We start from the raw sequence: 19,012 nt of genomic DNA, 5'->3' as shown, positions 1-19,012 counted from the left end.
CAAACAGTTTGGAGCTGAGCCTCAGCCAGAGCCTGTGGAAAAGCTCCCACCGGGTGCAGGATGAGGCCCTAGTCCCATCCACACTGGGGCAGGCAGCCCCAAACCCCCCACCCCTCATCCCCCTGCTCCGGGGGCTCAGCCCAAGAGGCTGTACCACAGAGTGAGGGCTACAAGCTCTGATCCACCACCCCAAGTCCTCCCCGTGGTGCATGGGGTGGAGGAAGGCTGCCCAGAGCATCCTCTTCCCCTCCATGCACTTGCTGGGCTCCAGCTGCCTTCAGCTACCACTATAAATAGGACGCAGGGCTGAGCCGGAGGGCAGGCAGCCCAGATCCCAGCCCAGCTCCTGTCGCTGTGACCAACTGACCCAATTGGCCTCCAGCTGCAGTCTTTTCCCCTCCTCGCTCCTCTCCAGCCCAGGCAGCAGCCTGGCTGGGGCAGCAGAGCCCCCGAGGGGCAGCAGGACTCCAGGGAGGTCCCTTCCCTGCACGGCACAGTGCAGCCTGGCACGGCTCAGCAGGCAGCGGTTGGTGCTGCCACGGCAGGGCTAGGAGGTGGGAGGTGGCAACAGGAGCACTCAGGCCACCCAAATTCAGAGAGCTGCCAGCTCCCACAGCCACTTACCAAGCCTGGGCAGCTGGTGCCCACCCCAGCCCTGCAGCCAGGAATGTGTGCCACTTCTCTTTCTCCTGCAGGGAGGCTGTGTCCCTGCAGCAGAGGAAGAAGCTCCTGGGACACACTGCAGGTCGCCAGGAGGAGCAGGGAAGGAGCTGTAGTGGGGACAGGGTTTGTATCATGGCTGCAGGAGCTGGTGCCAGGCTGCAGCACACCAGGACCTGGAGCAAAGGACAAGGAGACCTTCCTGGCACAAGCAGGAGCACGCTGGGGCTGTTCCTGAGCTGTGCCAGGGCCCCAAGGCCAAAGGAGCCCTGCAGCCTCCATGCCAACTGCTGTGCCCATGGAGACAGGGGACATGGCATGGCTGCAAGCAGCTGTGCTCTGGCAGTGCCCTGTGGAGCAGGTGAGGGGTCAGAAATGAAGGCAGACCTTTATTTACAGTGACAAACAAAAGGGACAAAACAATTCACTCCTGGGACTCTTCCCTCCCAGCCCTTCAGCTGGGTGCTTCCCACCCTCACCCAGACACCCTGGCCCTGGGCTGCTGGGATAAGGCCTACAACTACTGGGGGTCATTTGGCACCAACCAAGCCACCCTGCCCCCCAACCCCTGGGGCACACGGGGGGTCAGAAGCGGCTTGGCACAGCTCCCAGCTGCCCTGGCTGCAACCCTGCTGCTGGGACCAGCGAAGGAAAAGCTTCTTCCTGGTCAGAGAAGCAGGGAGGGGAGCAGGGAGGGGAGCAGGCTGTGTGTATTGCACTTGGCTGCAGATCTCAGCATCGAGGAAGGGAAGGGGCTGGCAGGATGTGTCCCACAGCACAGCCCCCTGCAGCCTGGCTAAATGCTTTGGCATCACCTGGCGCCCAGCGAGGCTCTGTGCTGTGCCCAGCGTCGGAGCTGTGCTTTGGGAGGGGATGCTCTGTGCCCCCTCCCGTACAAAGCAGAGCACTGTCCTGGGGCAGCAGCCCCGGGTGGTGGCAGCAGGACCAGGCTGTCCCCAGCGCCAGGGTGGCACCCGTGGGCTCTGTGGTGCCCGGGGGGTGCTCCTGCTCTCGGCTCAGGTGGCAGGAGGCTCCCACGGTCCTTGGTGAAGCAGCTCGGTGTGGGGAAGAGGTAGAGCCCGGTGGGGCAGCTGGAGGGGCACCTGATGGGGCACCAGCTGTCCCCAGAGTCCCCAGGGCTCTACGGCTTCACCCTTCCCCAGGCAGCACCCGAGCCCAGCTCACTGGCTGCCAGCTGAGGTTTGCAGGGGGGAGAGGATTCAGCTCTCCTTCACCAGGCTCAGTCCACACCAGCTCAGGGACAGAGCAGACTACGGCAGAGCGCGGGCTGGGGGCTGGGGGGTCCCGCTCCGGGCGCCCCCCGGTGCGCGCAGCCCTCAGGAGGAGAAGCAGAGCCCACAGCACTCCATGCAGATCTCCAGGCAGTCGGCAGACTCGCAGCAGGCATCGATGATGCCGCAGTCCATGTCGCAGGGCAGGTCGCAGTCTGCGCACTCCCCGGAGTTGCAGCAGCAGCAGCAGATGCAGGAATCCTCCGAGGTGCAGGAGCCGCAGGTGGCGCAGTCCAGGACGATGTTGCAGAGGGTCAGGAACTCGCAGAAGAGGCAGGAGAGGATGCAGTGGACGCAGCAGTCTGCGGAGGACAGGCAGAGGGTGGGCAGAGGGTGGGCGGAGGGCGGGCAGAGGGCGGGCAGAGGGGACAAGCCTGGCTGGGTGAGGCAGCACCTGGATGCTCAGCCCCGTGAGAGGCTGTGGAGCCTTCTCTGAAGACTTCCAAGACCCATCTGGTGTGTTCCTGTGGGACCTGGCCTGGCTGATCCTGCTCTGGCAGAGGGGTTAGACTCAATGTTATCTCCAGAGGTCCCTTCCAACCCCTACTGTTCTGCGGTAAGGGTGGAAATCCTCCCTCAGGCATTAATGGAAGGGATGGGAAGAGGGGCTGGGAGCCAGGCACTGCTCCAGAGGCCTCCCTCAACACCCAGGGACTGCTGAGACCCCAAGAGAAACCCATTTTGGAGGACCTGAGATGACCCCACTCAGCACCTGCCTTGCAGAAGGTGCCAGGAGGGGAGCTCAGCCGGTGCCCAGGTCTGAGGGTACCAGTGGGCTGCAAGGATGCTACCTGAGACACCCCAAGGGACGTGGGGTTAGAGGAGAATGGCTGGAAAGGGACCCCCCACCCCCAGAGAGCCAATACCTTCTTGTGCCTCAATGGGGATGTGGGAAGAGGCCGACTTGGAGCTGCCTTTGCTCTTCTTGCTGCTCTGGCTGTTGATGGAGTGGTGAGACTGCAGCTTCCGGTGAGGCTTCTGGCTGCTGGGGAGGGCGCGGAGGACCCCGTTCCCGGCCTCCCCGTTGGCACCCCCTGGGGTCACCCCACGCCCAGCCCCGTTCTGCAGCAGGTGGGTGCAGGGGCTGGGGGGCTGGGGGGCTGCTCGCACCTGGGGCTGGCCTGGGAAGGGAAGGACAAAGGTTAGCCCCCCCTGAGCCATCCCTGAAGTGCCCAGGCCCCTGCCACCACGCAGACACCCGGCAGGGGACAGGGAGGAGGAGGTCTCCTGGGGTCCCAGAGCTGCTGGAATGGGCAGGAGGGATGAATCCACTCTGGAGTGGGCACAGAGACACAGCAAGGCACATTCACCTGTGCCAAGCAGCCTGTGGCTGCCTTGGCCCAGCCATGGTGCCATGAGCCCCGGGCACAGCTCCTGGCCAAGCCATTGCCCTCCATGCAGCCAGAGCTGAAGCTCCGCCGCAGAGCCCAGGCCGCTCATCTCCCCAGGACTGCAGCAACTAATTGAAGGTCTCCCCAGCCTCTGGCTGAACTTCTCTGCAGGAGGAGGAGGGAAGCCACCATCTGCTCTGTCTGTGCCTCCCTCCAGCCCTGAGAGAGGTCTGTGGCCCTGTGCTCCGCCGCCCGAGCCAGCAGCACAGCTCAGCCCCTTCGCTCCTGCTGCGGTGGGCACTGGGAAGCCAGCCCAAGGGAGGGGGTTTGAGATCCACCCAGCCCACAGCAACGCCAATCAAAGCCACAAACAAAGTCCTGCCTGATGCTGCTTTGGCCAAAATTTGCTTTTCCTCTCCCATGGCAGTAAACAAGGAATGATTCAGGGGAGAGGCTCGAGGGCAAAGGCACCTCCGGCTGCCGGGGAACAGGAGCTGCTTTCTGTGTGGGGTGGCCATGGGCATGGGGAGACAGCCAGGGTGGAGGGGGGCACAGACAGTCTCTGTCCTGCACCCACCCTTGCCAGTGAAAATAAAATAGATGGAAAACAGAAGTGCATGGCCTCAGTGCCCAGCTGGGCTGGGAGGTGGAGGAGGGCTGAAGTGGGTGCTGGGTGACGCTGCCACTGGGAAGAGAACTTAAAATAACTGGACCTGAGTGGGATGAGCAGGCTGGGAGCAGGGGAGGTAGGAGAAGGGCAGCAAGGAGCAATGGAAAACAGGTCTGGGATAACATGGGATGTGTGTCCCCATAACAGCCCATTCCTGGAGCACTGGCTCCTCCAGCACACTCAACCAGCACCACCCTGGCGCTGAGCAGCACCGAGCTGGCACCAAGTAGCACCAAGCTGGAAGGTGAGCACAGTGCCCAGGGGGTGCCCAGAGCCATGGCAGGCAGGGACTGAGCCCACAGGGACACACAGAGCAGCCAAGCCCTGCCCAGCAATGTCCAACCCTACAGCTTCCAGCGCTGGGCTGCTCTGGGGATGCAGAGCATGCAGTGTGCTGGCTTTGGCACTCTCAATCTCACTGCATTCCTCAGATTAAACTGTTTGTAAATCAGAATCAGGCTCTGGCTCCAGTGAGAGCAGCCAGCAATCCCCCCTCTAAGTCAGGGAAAACAGCTTCCAGTTTTCAGGAGAGCTTTCAGCTCATGGGAGCTCGAAGCTCTGCTAGAAGAGACACAACAGTTTGGGTTGGAAGGGACCTTCAAGATCACCCAGTTCCAACCCCCTGCCATGGGCAGGGACACCTCCCACCAGCCCAGGCTCCTCAAGGCCTCATCCAGCCTGGCCTTGAACACCTCCAGGGAGGGAGCATCCACAACCTCCCTGGGCAACCTGTGCCAGTGTCTCACCACCCTTACATCTTCAGCCCCAGGCTTAGGTGGGGCAGTGGGTAACCCTCCCTGCTATCAGGGGGAGCCCAGCCCACCCCATGGCCTCCATGGCATCAGAGCTTTGGAGGAAAGTGACTGCCAAAGGCTCTTCAATGACCAAACCCCTCCTGGGTGTTCACTTTGTATCTCACTCCTGAGCTGATGCTCTCCTGGCACAGCCACGCTGCTGGCTCAGCTCAGGCTCCCCCACGGCAGCATCCCCATGGGTTGACTGCCCTAGGGGAGAGGGGGCTGGGGAGGGGGCTGCTTGGGGCCGCACCATGCAGGGTGCAGCAGGCTGCAGCGTGACTCAGAGGTGCAGAATGTCTGTGGGCAGCCAGCCCAGCTCCCAGATGCTTTTGCAAGGGCTGGAGCTCTGCTCGAGGAAACGTGAGCCCTGCTCGCTCCACGTACGCCTCAGGAGCACCCAGAGCCTTCCCTCCCCTTCCCACCCTGCTCTTCCAAGTTTGTAACCTCATTCCCACCCTCCCTTCTCTCCCTGCCGGGAAGCATCCATCCACTTTACACCCCCTGGAAGGGGGAGCTGCAGGCTCACATCTACCCAAGGGGAAGGGCTGCGTGCGTGAGGGGCAGCCTGGGGGCAAAACCCTGGCTGCAGGCTGGGGGCCAGGGAAAGAAGGATGGACAGTGTGAGTCCAGGAGAGCCTGGCCCCCAGGCTCCCACCTCTGCCAGCTCTGCTGCCCTGCCTCTGCAATGGGAAATGGAGCAGGGGCACCCCAGCATTTCTCAGGGCTATGGGACCAGCAGGTCTGCAGCAGCAGAAATGGGGAGGTGCTGCTGGCCTCACCACTGCCTCCAGCAAACCAGCTCTGCAGCAGACAGCCTGCCCCAGCCCCTGCTCAGGCTTTGCACCACCCTCACCCTTGCCCTGGATATGCCAAGGCAAGAGCTGTCCCAGTGGGAGCCATCTCCCTTTGCCCCAGCACAGGCTGCTGCGCTGTGACCAGCACCACGGGGCCCATTCTGCCCACCAGGGCTCTGGGAGATGTTCCACACAGCAGCTGGCTCCTTCCCCAGGAACTGGGCCTTCCTCCCACCATGGCACAGCAGCAGGGCCCCAACACGACTGAGGGTTCCTCCAGTCACCCACCCTCCTCCACCACCTCCTCCACTACCAGACAGTCCCGAGGCCAAGGGCAGCAGGAGACATCTGGGTGATGCTCTGGATGCCACCCATCACTTTCCCCAGTGCCTGCTGACTCACACTCGGTTAAAGCCTTCTGCTGTGATGTGGGGAAGGGCAGAGTGAGGAGGAGAGAGCCTCCCACCCGAGCTGCCTCCCTTTTTGATGAGCTCTTGAACGATTAGATGGCAGCAGCCCCAAGCAGGGCACCCAGATGTGCCACCACGGAAGGGAACACTCACATGTCACAGCTTCGGGAGCACCTGCAAGCTCAGCCTGGGGGGCCTTTGTCACGACTTTTTGGGGCTCATCGTCTTCCAGGGGCTTCTCCTTTGGTGCCGAGGGGCCAGCAGCAGGGCCAGCGTCCGGCCGCGGCTCTGCCGCTGGGGTTGGCCTCAGGGACGGCCGTGAGGTCTCGCCCACCCCTGCAAGAGAAACAGGGCTGGAGCTGAGCGCCTCGGGGTGCACCGTGCCAGGGGCAGAGACACCTCCCCCGCAGTCACCCAGCCCCACAGCCCCCACCCCACCGCCCCCCCAGCACAGCCCCAGCCGCCGCGAACGGCCCCGGCGGCGCTTCGGGACTCGACTTCGGGCATGAGCCAAAGGCTCCTGCGGCTTGTGCAGCCTGGAGCTGGGGCGCTGCGAGGGACTGGGGGCTGCTGGGGGTGGCCACGGGGGCTCCATCAGCCCGCAGCCCCTCACCCCGCTGCAGCGGCAGCGCTTCCGCAGCACCCTCCCCGAGCCCCCTCCTGCGGTCCCGCATTCCTTCAGCACAAAGCCAGCGGATCTGGTTACACTCCGCGGTTCAAGCTGGATTTTTCATCCCCCGCTTCCCATGAAAGAGCCACTGTCTGCCCTGCAGGAGCTGGCTGCCACCTCCCTCCTGCTGCTGCCTGCTCCGGGACCGGAGCAGCCCCCTGCAAGACCCCCTTGATGGGGCAAGCAGGACCCAAACCGAGAGCTGTGTGACTCCTTGTGGAGAGAACCCCCCGAACCAGAACTCCCCTTGCCGAAAGCCAGCGAGGGGAAGGTACAACCTCCCGCAGAGCCAGCACTGCAGGCTAGGGCCCGGCTGCCCCCCCAGTAGCAGGGGGTCTGTGGGGTGCTCACCACGGTGCCAAGCTCCCCCCCGCCAGCCCCCTCCTCGCCCTCCTGCCCCTCTCCCCAGCACTCAGAATAGAAGCTGCTTGCACAACAGGGGCTGGACTGCACTTTATATAAAACTAAATTATAGCCTGGGAGAAGGGAGGGAGCCCAAAGAGCCTTAATTGCCCTGGCTGTAACCAGAGGTCCTCCACACAGGCGGGCAAGGGCTGGGGGTGGGGGGAAAGAGAGGCCTTGGACACTTCATTATACTTAATATAACAAAAGGTCCTACAAGCAGGAGCTGGGGAGGAAGGCAGGCAGACCTCACACATAATTATAGGGACTGTAACAGGGGGAGGTGGAGAGTCCCATCTCACCCCGGGGTCAGCTGCAGCCTGGACACACTGCAGAGGGGCTGCAGCCAGCCTGGGGCGATGCTTGCTCAGCTCCCAGCTCTGATACACCCCCCCCAGCTCACCTCCCTGCCTCAGTTTTGCCACAGACCCATCCCTGCTGCCCTCCCCAGGGTGCTGATCCAGCCTGGAGAGCCAGGTCTCCTGCCACTGGGGGTTTGCTGGGAGGGGAAGCTCATCCCAGCGCAGAGCCCTGCTTGCAGCTCTCGCAGGCAAGGCGAATTTGGGGCTCAACAAGGGAAATTCAGCAGCTGGAAATGAATTTTACACAGCAAAGTTGGCTCCAAATCCCAAATGGAGTGGGAGCACGTGAGCCCCAGAGAGGAGAGAGCTCATTCCCATGCCCCTGGAAAGCCCAGGGCAAAAGAGGGAGGAGGAGAGAGCAGGCTGCCATCTGCCTATAGGTGTTTGTGCATAGGTGTGGTCTATAGGTGAATAATAACCACATCCTGCATCCACAGCCTCTGTCATGTCCCAGCCTGGACCAGCCTGACTCAGACCTGCAGTGCTCAGTCAGCACCTGGTCTAAAACCTGTTGAAGCCAGCCATGAAAACCCTGATGGTTGGGGGCTTGGGATGAAGCTGAGTCACAGCTCCCACACGGACCCCAGGAAGGGACCTGAGCTGCTGGGCACTGGAGTAGCCAGGGAGCTGCTCTGGGTTCTGCTGGGAGCTGCCCAGAGTGTGCTCAGGGCTTAGAGTGGTTTGGGTTGGAAAAGACCCCAAAGGTTATCCAGTCCAACCAGCAACCCAACCCCACCACGGCCCCAAGTGCTATGGCCACAGAGTCTTGAACCCCTCCAGGGATGGGGACTCCACCACCTCCCTGGGCAGCCTCTGCCAGTCCCTGACCACTCCTGCAGCAAAGACATTGCTCCTCATGGCCAACCTAAGCCTCCCCTGGCACATTTCAGGCCATTTCCTCTCCTTCCATCACCTGACACTAGGGAGAAGAGACCAACTCCCACCTGGCTCCAGCCTCCTCTCAGGGAGTTGTAGAGGGCAATGAGGCCTCCCCTTGGCCTCCTCCACACTGAACAACCTCAGCTGATTCACACTGGGGAAAGAAGAGCTGGGAAATGAGGTTCTGCAGTGGGAGAAGGGCTGCCCTGTGCATGGGGAGAGCTCCAGCTGCTCCCTGCCTCTGCCAGGGCTGCCCTGTGCTGCCTCCATCACAGCCCTTGCCCTCATCCATGCCTGTTCCCCAGGGGCTGAGGACAAGGGTGGTCTGATCCTGAGCACTGCAAGAAAGCAGCAGCATGAGCTGGTCCTGCACATGGCCACTGTGCTGGGCCACTGACTACTGGGACAAGGCTCACTTTTGCCCTCTCCACTTCACACATATAATTACCCTGCACAGCAAGAGGTCTCTCACACAACCACAGCCATGCAGGGAGGAAGGTGGCAATTAAATTAACTCCCACTGGAACAAGCTGGCCAGAGGAGACATAAAAATAGACAGGAAAGAAATTCAGGCAAGCTGACTCTTCCCTGCTTCACACAGCCTTGATTCCCTGCTGCTGCACACCCCTGGGGAGCATTCAGCTGCAGCTGACCCCCAGGCTCATGGGCAGCTCCCAGGAGTGAGATGGGGACGGGCTGAGTCTGCCCTCAGGGTCACAGCCTGAGCCTGGGGCAGGGCTGGGGGCAGCTGGACCTGTGTGGGCTCAGCACAAAGCCTCCTGCACAGCTCTCTGCTGGGCCTGGAAAGTGCACAGGAACCTTCCCACCCAGAAGGAAATGCAGGGGGAGAGGGGGGTGGGAAGGCAGGGGGAGAGGGGGGTGGGAAGGCAGGGGGAGAGGGGGGTGGGAAGGCAGGGGGAGATGCTCATGCTCTGGGCTTGCAGTGGCTCTCCAACAAGCCTGGCAAAAGGCACCCAAGGCAGAAGCCTCACCCCTGCCAGCACAGGTGGACAGACAGGGTCCTCACTCCCTGCTGCCACCAGAGCAGGGGCTGCCTCCTTTCCCCCTCCCCTGCTATTACCCCAGAACAAGACCAGGCTTGACCTAAATATCTTGGGTTTAAACCCAGCCACAGGCCCGAGGCAAAATGCAGCTGAAGTCCTAAGGAGAGCTGAGGCAGCCCTCAGGATGGGGCATCCACCCCACTCTGGAGGGCACCCCCTTAGCAGCAGCACCCCCAGCTCCTTCCTGAGCAGGGCAAACATTCATCAGATGGCAGAGAAGCATCCTGGGATGAGACTCCAGGGCCTCTGCTCCAGCTTTGGTGAGACAGGAGGGAGAAATGGAGGTGAGCAGGGCACAGGGAGGGCACCTGCCAGGCTCTGCTCCTGAGCACAGAGATGATAAAGCACTGAAAACCATCAGCCAGGCTGCAGCAAATCACAGCTCTGCCCTAAGGTATGGAAGATTGGGAAAGCTGATAGCCAGGGAACTACCTTCTGAGCCTGCTGGTTGCCAAGCCTGGGAGATGCACACAGCTCAGCTGCTCTGACTGTTCTCCTCACTCACAAAGTCCCAACCCACCTGTGGTAAAGGTCCCAAGACATCAGCCAAGCCCCAAAGACCACCAAGCATGGTGGGAGCTGAGAAAGAAAGGAGGAGAGGAAAGAGGTAAAGAAGCTGGAGAGGTTCATTGGCTCTAAGCATTTTCCAGCACTCCTGGAAGGAAAAACATTCCAAAGGCACAGCAAAGGGCAGTGAAGGTGCTGAGGGGATTAGAACATCTGTGTGCTGAGGGACTTGGGGCTTCTCAGCCTGGACAAGAGAAGACTGAGGGGGAAACTGATCAGTACTTAAAGGGTGGCTGTCAGGAGGATGGGGCCAGGCTTTTCTCAGGGGTGCCCAGAGACAGGGCAGAGGAAGAGTTCCATCTGATCATGAGGAGAAACTTTGAGGGTAGTGGAGCCCTGGACCAGGCTGCCCAGAGAGGCTGAGTCTCCACTCCAACGCTGCTGGGATGCCATCCTGTGCAACCTGCTCTAGGCTGGACTGGATGATCTCCAGAGGTCCCTTCCAAGCCCTCTCACTGTGATTCTTTCCCACCCTGTCTGCAGGGAGGGCCTGCTCTGTGTGTCCAGTGTCTGCAGGAGCCCCTGGGACAACCCCCAGCTGTTGTGATGAGGGGAAGCAGTGAGAGAGCTCTGGTGGGAGGCAGGCTCCGTTCCTGATGAGCTTGCAGGGCTGAGCTAACCCCGAGAAGCTGGACAAACAAAAGGAAACAGCAGAGTGTCAGCAGCTGCTGAGAGCAGCTGGCCAGGATGAGGCAGAGCTTCTCCAGCAGCACAAACACTGCCACACCACAGGCAGCATGGCCACAGCACCTCACAGGCACCTCTGGGCTTCCTTCTCTGCAGCTGGCTGTGGTGGCCAGACCCCCAGGCTGGGAACACACAGAGGATGTGGGAAGAGGCAAAGCCAGAACCACACTCTTAGGTCAAACCCACCATGGCTCCTGCTCAGCTTTGCTGAGCAATGGAAGATATCTGCCTGGCTGCTTGGTTGGGGGCTTGGTCTCCTCTCAGGTGATAGGAGGAGAGGAAATGGCCTAAAATGGTGCCAGGGGAGGCACTTGGGACATGATTTAGTGGCCATGGTGGGGTTGGGTTGCTGGTTGGACTCAATGTTCTAGGAGGACTTTTCCAACCCAAGGAGTTCTGTGACTCTGGATCCACACCTGAGCTCTTCTGAGCCTGAAGAGCATCCAAATCCAATCTCCTGCTGATGTGGAGATGCTCAGGGGAGTCTCCTGTCCCCCCTTCCCTCTCCCTTTAACCCCTCAGGAACGGTTGGTCAGGGAGGAGATGATGCTGGCTGGAGACACAAACAGCCAGGCTGGTGAGGCACTTGCCATGACCAGCACCCCCCTGGCAGCAGCATTTAGCTTGGGAGCCTCCTAAGGTGTTTCATGCAGGCAAGAGGAGAGTGCAACCTCTCCTGCTTTCCCCATATGTGCTGCTTGGCCCCACCAGGTGCCTGCCTGACCTCCTGGAGGGGCATTTTAGAGCCTGATGAAGTGGTTTCAAGGGCAGGAGAGACAGCACTGCAGCAAATCCTTCCCGTCCCCAGAGGCAGCCTGGAGAAGAGGGAAGAGAAATTCCTGTTCTCAGGTTTGCTCCACTGGGAAAAGTCCCTCATGGCTTGGTGCACATTGAGGCTGAAATTCCTGCACTGAAGCCTTTGCAGATTCTGTGATCTTGAGGGAGAGAGGCAGGAAGGTGGGAGGGCAACAGAGGAGAAAGGCCCAGAGCTCCTGAGCACTCCCTGGGAGAGATCCGGGAAGTGTTTGCCTCGGTGTCCTTCAGCTCACCTGGGCAATGCTCTGGACAAACAGTGCAGCTCTGGGACAAAGAGGAATCTGGCCCCAAAACAGAGAGGATTCTATGAAAAGTGACTTCCTAAATGCAAAAAAAAAAGGCAAAACAAAGCACAAAAAACCTTCCCCACAAAACCCCAAAGAGCTCTGCCGGGCTGGGAGCTGTTGTTGTTTGTTATTTATAGCCACTGGGTGGGTAGGAAGGGAGGGAGCCAGGAGCAGCATCTACCCAGGCAGTGCTTGACCTCAGCTCAAAGCTGCTCTGGTGACAATCCCTCAACTCCAGATTGGAGGCCCTGAGCCCTGTGCTAAGATCCCATCAGCCCCAAGTCCTTGCTGAGCCAACCTGCTCCTGCAAAGGAGGCACCAACCAGCCCTGATGGAGGAGGTGCTGCTGCCTGGGACAGGGGGAGCAGGGTGCTGGATCACCCTTGAGCAGGGCTCCAGGGAAGAGAAGGAATAAAAGCCCTGTGAGAAGCAAGCACAGCTCCACAGATTGCATGGGGTTGGAAGGGACCTTCAGAGGTCATCCTGCCCAACACCTCTGTCCCTGGCAGCGCTGGGGGAGGATTCCTCATGCTGCAAACATTTAACAGACAGATGAAGGCATCACCTGGGACTGCAGGTGCCAGGCAAGCAGCACTCTCTAAGCCTGAACTGGAGACAGGGGGCAACACAGCTTGCTCCAGGACACAAGCCAGAGCCAGCAGGATCAGGCTTCTGCCTCCAGCTTCCCGGGGTCAGGTCTGGGCTTTGCCTAAACCAAAGAGCAAAGTCCAACACCCCAAATGTGCTGCAGGGGCAAGGGGTGGAGGAACATGGTGAGGGAAGCCAAAGGGTCAAGGAGCCAGCGTGGGGCCGAGTCGACTTTCATTGACTCTGAGGAGCACCATGGCAGCTTGGCACTTCCTGGTGCTGGCCAGGAGGATGTAAACCCCTGTGGCATGGGAGTCTGGCATGGAGGAAGGAGGCAAGCCTCCATGCCACTGGAGCCTGGCACGAAGGAAGGAAGCAAGAGGAGATCCTGCAACATCCCAGGTCTCCTAAAGAAGCAGCAACTAACCTTGACACCTGGAAAGTGGCTCAGTCAATGCCTACCAGATCCAAGGAGATTCTGGGAGTTAGAGAGCAAGGAGCCACACCATTGTGCTGGGGAAAAAATTAAGGAGAGTCTAATTAAGGACCATGCCAGAACAGTAATTGTCTGACCTCAGGGGGTCACAGCAGCACAGGGTCTGCCAGGGCAGATTTGAGTCCTTCCAACCTGCTAAGAGTCCTCAAAAGAAGTTAATTGAAGAGCAGCTAGGTGTGAGCTGCTGGACATCATTAATAACAAGAGTGACAATTTGCACTTCTGCAGCACCTCTCAGCCCAGGGTGCACCCAGCAGGCAGCTCCGAGCCCAAGCCCAGCACACGCTGCCCCAGCTCCTCGGCGCCGGCACAGCCTCAGGTCTAAGCCCCTGTGAAATGAAGCCTTATCACAGGCTCTATGGAAGCTCCTCTGGAGCCCCCAACACAAGAAGGATGTGGATCTGCTGGGGAGGGTCCAGAGGAGGGTCACAAAGATGATCAGAGGGCGGAGCAAGGACCTGCTGGAGCCAGCCTGACCGCCGCGCGCAGGGCAACGCCGCGCCGACAGCTCTGCCCTGGCACCGAAAGCAGCTGAACCGGGCGAGCACCATCCTGCCCCAGGCACTGGGGGAAGGAGGCAGAGCTGGGAGCCTCCTGCACACCCATGGGGAGCACCCCAAGGGAGGGATGGGACCGGGGTGAAAGCGTCTCCTGAAGCTTCCTGCACCTTGGGCTGCGCCATCGCAGGGCTGGAGATGCCAGCTGGGGACCACCGGCCCTGGGAGTTTCTCCAAGCCATGTGGATGTGGTGCTTCAGGACAGGGCTTCGTGGTGGCCTTGGTGGAGTAGGGGTAATGGTTGGACTGATGATCTTGAAGGGCTTTTCCAACCTACAGGATTCTGTGCACCAGTGGAAGCACAGTGGGATGGCAGTGGAGCAAGTGGAGAACCTTCCCCCTCAAGTCAAAGACCAAGCCCAACACAGCTACCAAAGCCCAGATCGAAAGGAGAGAGGTGACAGCCTGTATCCATGTGCTTACAGCAGCAAAGAGCCTCAAGACTGGCATTTGGGGCAAAAAAATCCCCAACCCCAAACCATTAGCCCATCCCTGCTGCCCTGCAACAGCTCAGTGCCACCAGCACCCCCTGAGCACAGCACCCCGGGCGGGACACGGGGAGGCACCCACCTGGCTCCATCCCACCCAAAACCCCACAGCCCTGGGAGGCTGCAGAGGGCAGAGCTGAGGGAAAAAAATCAGGAGGAGTACAGAAAAGCCCCTGAGGAGAAGCTGGGTTGCTGCAGCTCCTCGAGTGGAGCAGGAGCTTTCCAAGGAAATTCAATCAGGAGCTGGAGCGGGAGCAGGAGGCTGGGGCGGTGAGAGGCACAGCCCCCAGGGGCCTGCTTTGTTTTGCTCCAACCCAGAAACCCTTGGAAAAAGCCAGAAAGCTGCCCTTGCTCCTGCTTGCTTTTGCCTTTGGGGGCTTTTTTTTCCCCCTTCTTTTTGGAGTTTTCTTGTTGTTGCTGAAAGCAAATCAAAAGCCAAAGCATTTTCCTGAGCAGCTGAGAAACTCTGAAAGAAAAACAGCAATGAAATGTGAAAGGCAAGCAGAAAGGCAGTGCTCTCCTTCTCTTTCTGGGGGGGTTGTTGCTGTTATTTTGGTGCAAAAAAAGGTCTTTATCTGGGGTAAATATATATATATATATACACACACACATAAATGACAATTTTGTGCCTTTTAGGGCTCTTTTTCTTTGGCCTTCTTTGCCCTCACAGGATGCCCATCGCTAACTCTGCAGCCAGCTGCCTTTAAATCGGTGCTAAGACAAGCAAAGAGCCTTTCACTTTGCCCTTGGAGGGGGCTGCCTTCCTCTCTGCTCCTCTCCCAGGGCAGGACAGCAGCCCAGTGATGGGTACCTGGGTGATGGTGGCACCAGCTCCTCCCCTGCCCACAGCCCCGCAGCGCTCAGGGCGCCCAGGGGTGCTCAGGAGCCCAAGATGGGTGGCAGAGCCCTTGTGCAAGCAGCCAGCCTGCCCAGGCTGAGCCCTCCCTGGTCTGAAGGCTGCGCTGCTGGGGCTGCAGCAGGCAGCAGTTTTCCATCTGCTCTTACACCTCAGGGCAAACTCCCTGGGAACAGGCAGAAAGAATTAAAGGGGAACAAAACAAAACACAACAAGAAGTGCCTGTGAGAGTGTCCCATCCCTGGCCAGCTCCAAGCAAAGAGCTGCCAGCACCTCCAGCCAAGCTGGGACACAGGCATGGAGCTGGGACAGGGAGGGGGGGCATGGTGGTGTCCCCACACAGCCCAAGTCTCTGCTGGGAAGGGCAAGAAGGGAGGTGGGAAGGAGCAGAGTGAAATCCAATTCTGCTGGGGGGGGATTGGCCTCAAGCATCTGGACCTGGCTTTGATTCCCCTAAGGAAAAACTCTCTCCTGCTGTCCCTGTTCCTCCCTCCCCATAAAGGGAAAAGAACAACAAAAATAATCTCACCAGGCAGAAGGGTTTCTGATTTTCTCTTGGTTTTGGTTAATCCCTCAAAAAGGCACAAACCAACAAACACAACCACCCAGACCGTGCCCCCGGCCCCCCCAGCAGACAGCAGCCGCTGCTCCCTGAGCCTCCTCTACAAACCACCTGAGGCTATTTCAGGGGTCTGGTTTGCAACCTGCCCACCCCTCCAGGGCTCCAGGCCTGGCTCCAGAGATGCCAAGGCACAAACTCCAGGAAACAGGCTGGGAAAGAGCAGCAAGTGTGGCAGTGCCAGCCCGACCCTGCCCAGGACGCACTGCCTGGTGCCAAACCCCGCTGGCACCTCAGGCTCCCGTTACTGTCACAGGCTTGGTGCTCATCAGGTGAGCTTCCCTAATTAGCAAAGCCTTGGAAAGGGGAATGGAGCAGAAGTTCCCAGGCTCCATGGTGCGTGGCAGAGCCCCTGGACACTGCCCAGGTGACAACGGCCCTGAACCCAAACGTCATGAGGCCAAGGAGGCACCAAAGGCAAACCAGAGCCTCTCCATTCATTGCTCACCAAAGCAACTGAAAGGAAAGGAAGGAGATGTGAGCAAGAATTCAAAGCTCCAGACCTGCAACTGGAAAGCTGCTCTCTGAGACAGGCCACAGATACTCTCCCAGCCTGAAGTTTGGCCCCAGGAGCCAGCAGATGAAAATATTTGGCCCCAGGAGTCTGGGCAGAGGGAAAGCAAAGATGTCCTGGAGACCTCCTTGGCTCCCCCAGCTCTGCACACTCTCAAAGGGGGGTCAGGGCAGTAAATTTGGCTCAGCTCTGCTCAGGTCCAACCACCTCAGGTCCAAGCTCTCCTCTGGAAGGAGGTGGCCAAGAAGAGGGTGGGTTAGGAGCTGGTGTGGGATGGAGGTGACACCCCTCCAACCATGACAGACCCCAGCAGGCACTCCCAGCTGCTCACACCTTGGCCAAGCCCCACAGCTCCTGCTCAAGACATCAATGCAACCAGGAGGCTGAACCATGCTCTGCCTCCACACTGCTCCTGCATGGTCCTGGAGCATGGAGAAGCTGCAGAGCCCTTTCTGCCCCATTCCCACCAGCCCCAGTTTCTAAACTGCTTTGTAGGGTAACCAGCCCTTGATCTCACAGCAGCCACTGCACAGTGTGCTCCTACCCCAGGCTGCTGGCAAGGTCCTGTGCTAAAGCTTTTTTGCCCTAGGTCCATGCAGGAGCAGTTCAACATTTCCCACCTGGAGTGGAAAGCAAATGGAAGGAAACCCAGAGAAGAAAGCTGCCTGCAGCTGCCTCGGCCCCCAGCCGTGGCTGCAGCACCAAGGGGAGCCTGCAGCATCCAGCTGGAAGAGCAGGGGGAAGAGAGCAAGAGGATGTGTTCTCCAAAACTTGGGCCCAGCTGTGCTCCAGGCCAAAGGCAGCAAGGGGAGAGATCCAGCTGCGCTCAGCTGGGTCCTGGTGCACCTCTGTGCCCACTGCTCCTGTGGCACAGCTCCTGCCTGCTGCCTGCCAGCTGCTTTGGGAGCACACAGGGCCCTGGTCCTGGGCAGGATTTAGCCCCTTTTGTGTCTCTGCTCTGACAGCACACAGCAGTGTTCCACCTCCTGCCAGCAGCTCCTTGCTCCAGCAGTTTTTGTTCTCACACTGGAAATTTGAATGCAATTTCTGCACGTGAGCCTTGGCAGGGACTGACCACCATGGGCCACCAGAGCCAGGCACTGACCACCATGGGCCACCAGCGCCAGGCACTGACCACCATGGGCCACCAGCGCCAGGCACTGACCACCATGGGCCACCAGCGCCAGGGACTATCACGAGGCACCAGCCCAAGCTCTCCTGACCCAGGCAAAGCCACCACACACTGAGGGGCTCAGCTCAGCTTTGCCCCACAGAAAGAGTGAAGATTCCCCAAACTTTCCCCCCCATTTCTCCACAGCCCCCTGCGTCCTGCTGGAGAGCCCCAGGGAGCCACTGCAGGGTGGGGAAGGGGTCCCCCAGCCCCTCATACCCATCCCTTAGGGGAAGGAGGGAGTCTTAACCCTTTCCACCCACCCCCCCCCCAGCTGCCCTCTCTGCTTGGCTGAGTTACAGAAACTGCTGCAAAGTTTGTGCCGTGAACTCCCCCCGGTGCTGGCTGCATCTGTGTGCCAGTCCCGTGCCAGTCCCGTGCCAGGCACACACAGATGTGCACAGTGTAAGGGGCACACGCTCACTGCCGTCTGTCCCCCCCATCCCCAGCCCTGCACCCCATCTCTGTCCACCCACAGCCCCCCAGTTCCCCTCCCCCAAACCCTCTCCATGCACTCACACCGTCGCCAGCAATGTGCCCCCCCATGCCCCCCAGGGGCACTCCCCCAAACGTGTGCCCAAATCCCACGCTCTTCGCCCCCCCCGAGCCGTGTACGACCCCCTAATTGCGTACAACCCCCCCCCCCCAAACCGTGCACAAGTGCCCCCCCCCCTCCCCCGGAACGGTGCTTTCCATCCCTCTGCTGTGTGCCTACCCCAAGCTGTGCACGGACCCCCGGAGCCCCCAGAGAGCCCTCCCAGCCGTGCAGATTTCCCCCCCATACACTCCAGAGGCACACACACAGCCCCCCCCAGTAGTGAACCCCCCAGCCATGCACAACTCCCAAAGTCACACACAGCCCCCAAACCGTGTGCACACACACCCCCCACGGCCACGCACACCCACTCAGCCGTGGACCCTGCCGTCCAGTCAGCCCCTAGCCATGAACCCCCTCCCCAAGCCACGCACTCCCTGCACTCCCCCCCCCTCATCCCGCAAGCCTTGCGCACAGCCCCCAAGCCGTGCGCACCCCCCAAGCAGTTCACTCAGCCGTGCACCCCCCCAACACTCACCCCCACCCCCCTAAACCGTGTCCCCCCTAACCCTGGCGTCGCCACCACCCCGCCCGGTACCTGTCGCTGGGGCGGGCTCGGCTCGGGGGGGCTCCGGGCGGCTCGGCCGGTGGCTGCTGACCTGGGACATGGGTGAGGGGGGCGGCGGCGGCGGCAGCGGCAGCAGCAGGGAAGGAGGAAGGGAGGGGGCTGAGCGCGAGCCGGTACCGACCCCGGCCCCACCAGCCCGGCCTCACCTGGGGGGGCCCCGCGGGCCGCCGCTGCTCGGCTCAGCCCCGCACCCGCCCCTGCCGCGCATCCCCCGGCCCCGCCGCTCCGGCCGCCTCCAGCCGGGGCGAGGGCTTGGGGCTGGGTTCGGTGGTTGGTTGGATGTTGGGTGGGATTTTTTTTTTCCCCTCAATTGCTTTAAAAAAAAAATAAAAAAAGAATCCGAAACCCCTCCCAACCCACCCCCCAAAAACAAAAAAAGGCAGCTGCGAGCCCCAGGCAAGCTCCGCCCGCGTCCGGCGGCTCCGCGGAGCTGGAGGGGGGAAGGAAAAGTTGCTTTTGGGGGCTGGAGCAAGGCCGGGGAGGGGAGAGGCACAGGGCAGGCTGAGGTTGTTTGGCTCCCGGGACCAGCTTTGAAGTTGGGCTTGCTCAGCTCTGCTGCGCTCTCAGCCCAAGCGCTGAGCTCCCCCCCTCCAGAAAATTAAACGGGGGGGGGGGGAGGAGGAGGGGGATTAGTGGGCTCGGGAAAGTCCCAGCACCCTCGGGTGGGTGCCCCCGGTCTGTCTGCTCTGCGCCTGGGCGTGGAAGCAAAGAGGTTTCTCCTGTTCCTGACTTTCCTGGCACGGCTCTGCCTCACCCACCCCTCCCTGCCTCAGTTTCCCCAGCTGGCAAAGCAGAACGAGGTTGGGCTCCTCGGGGCGACGCCTGGAGGTGCTGGGATTAGCGGTGACGACGTCGCTGCCGTCACCAGCCGC

General features: G+C 60.5%; 1 protein-coding gene across 1 annotated transcript; it reads right to left on the bottom strand.

Moving 5' to 3' along the window:
* Nucleotides 1–1,983: 1,983 nt before the first annotated feature.
* Nucleotides 1,984–18,408, bottom strand: MDFI (MyoD family inhibitor). The gene is made up of 4 exons (XM_054176458.1): nt 18,111–18,408; nt 6,108–6,290; nt 2,819–3,073; nt 1,984–2,254 (listed from the first exon to the last, which is right to left on the bottom strand). The coding sequence occupies exons 1-4, from the start codon at nt 18,178–18,180 to the stop codon at nt 1,998–2,000; spliced, it is 765 nt and encodes a 254-aa protein (XP_054032433.1). The 5' UTR covers nt 18,181–18,408; the 3' UTR covers nt 1,984–1,997.
* Between the last annotated feature and the right edge of the window lie 604 nt (nt 18,409–19,012).

The sequence above is a fragment of the Dryobates pubescens genome, chromosome 35 (genome assembly GCF_014839835.1).
Source record: "Dryobates pubescens isolate bDryPub1 chromosome 35, bDryPub1.pri, whole genome shotgun sequence".
NCBI classification, from domain to species: domain Eukaryota; kingdom Metazoa; phylum Chordata; class Aves; order Piciformes; family Picidae; genus Dryobates; species Dryobates pubescens.
The sequence above is the reverse complement of the archived record's forward strand: the minus strand, read 5'-3'. Positions and strand labels throughout refer to the sequence as shown.